We start from the raw sequence: 5,977 nt of genomic DNA, 5'->3' as shown, positions 1-5,977 counted from the left end.
CCGAAAACCGATAAGACCTGTGTTGCAGAGCCGCCCCCATGCTGCGCTTCCCGACCTGCTTCCCGTCCTTTCGGGTGGTGGGAGAGAAGCAGCTGCCGCAGGAGGTCGTGTTCCTGGTCTGGTCCCCCAAGCGGGACCTCATCGCTCTGGCCAACACCGCGGGCGAGGTGAGTGAGCGGCCGCCGGCGCCCCAGCCTCAGTTTCCCCTTCGCGGGCTGGGCGCGCCACCTGCCCACCCCTCTCCCTTCCCGGCCGCTGTAAACTTCAGGTGAAAGTCTAAGGGGCCGTGTACGGGAAAGACAATGTATATGCTTATTTTACGGATTTTGTGGTTAAAATAAGTTCTCACACAATCACACAGTCCTGCCTGCCCGTCTCTTTGGGTCATTTGTTTGCGAACTGGGCTTTTGAGAAGCCCATCATGTGCCACTCACCCGTAGGAGCAGGTCCACAGACCCTTCCCAAGTTCGCTTGCAGTTGAGTAGCAGAAGGAAGATGCGTTATTGTCAGACTTTAGCTGCAGATGTGCATGCGTGCACCTGCCCCAGAGGATGTGTTCAAGCATTTATATGTTTTTGCCCACGTTTTGTATTATGTGCTGGATCGCCGCCGCCCGTGAGAAATACCCTTAAAACAAGGGAGTGAAGTCTCACTGGATTCCTGGTGGGAGGTGCGTGAGTGCTGACAGCATGTCTAGTTGACAGGATATTCATGAGCTGCATCCTGGTTGTACCCAGCCTTCTGCTGAGAGGGCTCATTATCTGGCAGCCATGTTGTAAGGGAACCTTCACCTGCGTATGCGTCCTCTGGCCTTTTGGCAGGTGTCCTGGCCAGGTGAGGCTTGTGTTGTGTGCAGCAAGCTTGGTAAGTGGATGTAAGGAGCCTTTTGGCAGGTGTCCTGGCCAGGTGAGGCTTTTGTGTGCAACAAGCTTGGTAAGTGGACGTAAGGAGGACTTAGGAGCCAGGGAGTCTTAGCATTGGGGGCTACAGCGCTGCGTTGACTGCCCTGCCTTTGTCTCCAGGGTACTGATGTCTCAAGGACCTTCCTCCTCCGCCAGGGAGCTGTGGTGATGTCATTGCTCCGGAGAGGAGCGCAGGTAGTACAGCCACAGCAGGAGCGGGAAGAGAAGTTTTAGGGACGCCACTGCAGTCAGATGGGTAGATGTACTAGTGGGCACTTGTTGCTGCTATTGTCTCAGTGAGAAGAAGGGGTGCTGTCCAGGAGTGAGGATGGACTGTTAGAAGTTTGAGGAGAAAAGAGAGGTGAGAAAAAGTCGACAAGGCAAGTGGACGAGGGAAACCTAATGGGATTGCTGGTCGGAGCCACACGAAATTGCAGTTTGAGGGAAACTCGTGAGCATGGTTGTGTGTCTCTGCTGTTCTTTTGGCTACTGGGGTGCAGACATGGTTGGGTTTAACTAGGGATGTCGTTTTGCAAGTCTGACAAAGCAAGAGAGGTGCAAGGGAAGTATATGCAAGACCGTAATGATGAACCTTGGGTTCTAATCTGATTAAGTAGGGAAGTGAGCGCATGTGTGGAGTGAGGGACACCGAATAGGTGGTAGGATCCATGGATTGCATGCCTTGGTGAGGTTGAAGAATCAAAGCTGGGTGTAAGTAGGGATGAGCTGGAAAGAGAGAGGCAGTGATGGAAAGGGGAAGGTTTGAAACTGAGCTTGTTGGAGCGTTTGTAGCTTTTGGTAATGACAAGGTCAAAGGTGTGGCCCTGGGCGTTCCTGAGGTGAGGTGGAAGATGTGATCATTGTAGCACAGGTGGTTGAGAACTGAAAAGCTCTTGAAATTTCTAACAATGAGGATGAGTAAGTGGTGTTGGAAAGTACGAGTGAGCCAGGCAGGCGTCCACACCTTCCAGGAATGAGGGTAATGCCTTGGGGTCTCTAGATCAGCGGTCGCCAACCGGTGGTCCGTGAGGTCTGAAAGGTTGGCCACCACTGCTCTAGATGACTGCAGTTAAAGAGGAAAAGAGGGTGATCTGCTCTGACTGCATACAATTAAAAGTTAGAGTACTTTGGCGAAGAGAAGAAAAATCATCCAGAAATGGTATTGAGCATCAAGGATGAAACCTACTTCGTCTCCTAGTCCAGCAGTAGTACAGGGGATGCAGGAAGTCAAATGGCCGCCTCCTGAGAATCCTGCAGAGAAGCAGTGTCCTCAGGTGAGAAGCACATTTGAGAGAAGAGAACGAATTCCAGAGGGAGCAGAGGAAGGTTTCGGAGGTAAGGAATGGCAGAGATGCTGAGGAAAGAGCATTGAGTCTGGGGGATGAGCGATTCCTTGGGGGGCTTGGCTTTCCAGTAGGGGTCGATGTAACTGGGAGGGAGGGACTCCATGAGATGAGGCAGGGAGTGGTAAAGCTGTGAATGTGGGATACCAAGAAGGTGTGGCAGGGTCCAGGAACACACACAGTGCTACCTTTTCTTCCTTATTCTCAATGGTTGTTTGGTTTATGTAGAGGATGGAGGAGGGACCATCTTATTTTTGAAGTACAAGGAACACTGGGGTATCATCTTGACCCCCCAAGATGGGAACCTACTCGTATGGAAAAGGAAATTTAGAATGGCTACGTGACTTGCCCAAGATCCATGGCCAGTTGAGTGACATGGCTGAAGTTAGATCCCAAGTTGTCTGATTCCAAGTTTGCCGTTGTTTATATCACTCCTACCTTTCTAGAGCTATTTGTGATTCTTTTTTTTTTTTTTTGGTCATTATCTTCTTGGACAACCTTATTCTTTTCCAAAAGACAGGTTTTCTGTTGACATAAAGATAGGAAAATGGAAAGAGTATAGAGTTGAATTAGACCTGTTCCACCTATTTTGAAAATGCCTTAAGTTCGTTCAAATACTGTTGTCTTCGTTCTTCTGGTAGCTAAATATACTCAAGATAATTTTAAAATAGTGGGGGTCTAGGTTTATTTTATTTTTGGAAATGGATTCTTATGTTCTGTCATTATGTCTGTTTTGTCCTAGGTTTTACTTCATCGACTTGCAAGTTTTCATCGAGTTTGGAGTTTTCCACCAAATGAAAATACAGGAAAGGAAGTGACCTGCCTGGCTTGGAGACCAGATGGCAAACGTAATGATCGTGTTATAAAAAATACGTTTTTATTATTCGCAGAGTATTCTTTAAAGAAAGCTTAACACCAAAAGAATTTACTGTTCTCATTATATACTAGAATTTTGAATACCAGTTTGGGAAATTAGTTTTTAAGAATGTTTTAAACTGTTTTATTAGAACTTAAATTAATTCTACCATCTTATGTTCTGTCCAAAATTATGTCTGACTTCTTGGTGAAGGTAACTCTAAAATGAAATTTGGTAGAATATACAAAATACTTTGGTTTTATTCTCTTCGTTGTCTTGTCCTGCACAATTTGGCCCAAACTTCATCTATCGCTCCCTGGTCAGTTCAGTGCCATCATGGCTCTTTTTCCCCCAAAATGTTTCTTAGCCTTAAATGGATGGCTCATAAATATTCTCTCTGCATGTATGCTTGCCTCACCTGAAGGACTGTCACCTCTGACCTCATTGATTCTATTTCTGTATGATTTTTTTCCTCCAGGTGTCCTTTATTTTGTAGTTTGTTATATTGTAGCTGGCAGTGGCTCTGCGGACTGAACCCTTCTCTCCCATGTGTTGTGTTTACAATGATAGTTGTTATTTAAACTGTTGTACACATACAATCAGTACAGTAAAATGCTGTAAATTATAGCCTAAAGTTCATCAGTAATCATTGGTGCTTTAAGAAAAAAATGGAACTGTTTTTGTAAACTCTTTAGTACCCTTCATTAATTTTTTTCTAGCTAAATATAAATATGTAAAAATGCCCTGAAAGCCCATTACTTACAGATAACTATTTTTATCTGTACTCATTTAGCTCAGCTGTTGTTTTATCTTTTTTTTTTTTTAAAGTAGCCCTCCAGTGTGGCTTAGTGATTGAATGAGCATTGACCTATGAACCAGGAGGACACGGTTTGATTCCCGGTCAGGGCATATGCCCAGGTTGTGGACTCAATCCCTAGTGGGGGCCATGCAGGAGGCAGCCAATCAGTGATTCTCTCTCATCATTGATGTTTCTCTCTCTCCCTCTCCCTTCCTCTCTGAAATCAATAAAAATATATATATTTTAAAAATACATATAAAATTAGAGGACTTTTGTAACATCTTGATATCTTGCAGTATTCATCCAAAAATACCAAGATCTGAAAAATAAATTATGAAAGCCAGTGTGTTAAAAAGTATTTAAGTAGATGATATTTTTATCATTAAAAAAGTCTGTGTTTTTAGGTATTGGTTATTTCAAGGTTGCTTTAAATCATTTTAAAGAGGAGGATACTGGGATTGCCTCACATCTAGCCTAGTTGTATGTGTTGGTATACAGTGAAATCCATAGCCCACTATTCACAGATTCTTAAATTTGATAAGTTAGGAAGATGCCAATGACTTAGGTAGAGAAAGTGTACTTGATAATTCAGTCGCAGTGATGGCCTTGTTTTCCATTAGGGGTTAGAAACAAAAATGGGGAACAAAATGCTTTCCAAGAACTAAGCAGATGAAAGGAATTGCTTCTTGCCTTTTAGGCATGTTTACGGGACCACTATGTCTTGGTGATACAATATTATTGATTGTTAGTCTGTTGAGACCTGGTTTGTATTTTCTGCTTGGCTGCTGGGTTCCAGTTTAGAGGCTTTGATGTGCAAGATGCTAAGTACAGTTCACGAGGAAGAAGTAGATTATTCATGAAAGTTTGAGCATTTGAAAGTAAACTTAGATAACAGCTTAACTATATGCAAAGCTGTAATTTAGGTTTTAAAATATTATTTAAAGAAAGGATTTTTTAAGTTTAATGATTTCTGTGATCACAATGTATTTAAAACTAGAGGCCCATTGCATGAAATTTGTGCAAAAGTAGGCCTTCCTGTCCCTGACTTCCCTCTGGTACCCGGGACCTGGGCTTCCCTTGCAGCCCTGGCTTTGTCTGGAAGGACATTGGTCTAATTAGCATATTAACGCTTTTATTATAGACTAGAGGCCCAGTGCACGACATCATGCACTGGGGTGGGGTCCCTTAGCCCTCTGCCTTCTCGCAGTCTGGGATCCCTCGGGGGAGTGGGCCTAAGCCGGCAGGTGGACATCCCCCAAGGGGTCCTTAGTGCTGCGGCAGGCAGGGGAGGCTTCTGCCACTACTGCTGCATTGCCAGCCTGTAAGCTGGGTTTCTGGCTGAGCAGTGCTGCCCCTGTGGGAGTGCACTGACCACCAGGGGGCAGTTCCTGCATTGAGCGTCTGCCCCCTGGTGGTCAGTGTGCATCATAGCGACTGGTCGTTCCACCATTCAGTCGATTTGCATATTAGGGTTTTATTATATAGGATAATAAAACTGGGCAGGATGTGAAATACCCATTTACTTTTCTTGAATGTTACACTAATTTTTTCTGATGATATCTTTTTCTTTTAGTTTTGGCCTTTGCTCTTGCTGACACCAAGAAAATTGTTTTGTGTGATGTGGAAAAACCTGAAAGCTTGCACTCCTTTTCTGTGGAGGCCCCAGTTTCTTGTATGCATTGGATGGAGGTGACAGCAGAAAGCAGGTAAATTAATTCAAAAAGAAAGAAAAGAAAAACCCCAGTAGTCACAATAGGATGGAATTCGTGAAATTTTCATTTTTTAAAATGGGTACTTAGGGGAATATCTGTATGTTAAGTATGTGTGTACATTGCATTTAACTTTTGTATTTTTAAGTTTATCAAGATAAACATTCGCCCTGACCGGTTTGGCTCAGTGGATAGAGCGTCGACCTGCAGACTGAAAGGTCCCAGGTTCGATTCCGGTCAAGGGCATGTACCTTGGCTGTGGGCACATTCCCGGTGGGGAGTGTGCAGGAGGCAGCTGATCGATGTTTCTAACTCTCTATCCCTCTCCCTTCCTCTCCGTAAAGGTCAATAAAATATATATATTTTTT

At 44.3% G+C, this 5,977-nt stretch overlaps 1 protein-coding gene across 3 annotated transcripts in view; it reads left to right on the top strand.

Moving 5' to 3' along the window:
• The window catches only part of ANAPC4 (anaphase promoting complex subunit 4), a 31,864-nt gene continuing 25,887 nt past the window's right edge, over window positions 1–5,977 (top strand). The window contains exons 1-3 of one of the 3 annotated variants that reach the window (XM_015568695.1): window positions 1–167; window positions 2,988–3,093; window positions 5,474–5,606. In XM_015568695.1, the coding sequence (XP_015424181.1) occupies window positions 39–167; window positions 2,988–3,093; window positions 5,474–5,606 (368 nt within the window). In that variant the 5' untranslated portion in view covers window positions 1–38. The remainder of the gene's footprint in view (window positions 168–2,987; window positions 3,094–5,473; window positions 5,607–5,977) is intronic. The other 2 variants (XM_015568694.1, XM_006771038.2) reach the window with 2 other exon arrangements.

This window comes from Myotis davidii, unplaced genomic scaffold (assembly GCF_000327345.1).
Source record: "Myotis davidii unplaced genomic scaffold, ASM32734v1 scaffold743, whole genome shotgun sequence".
Taxonomy (NCBI): domain Eukaryota; kingdom Metazoa; phylum Chordata; class Mammalia; order Chiroptera; family Vespertilionidae; genus Myotis; species Myotis davidii.
This window is presented reverse-complemented; position numbering and strand designations above follow the sequence as displayed.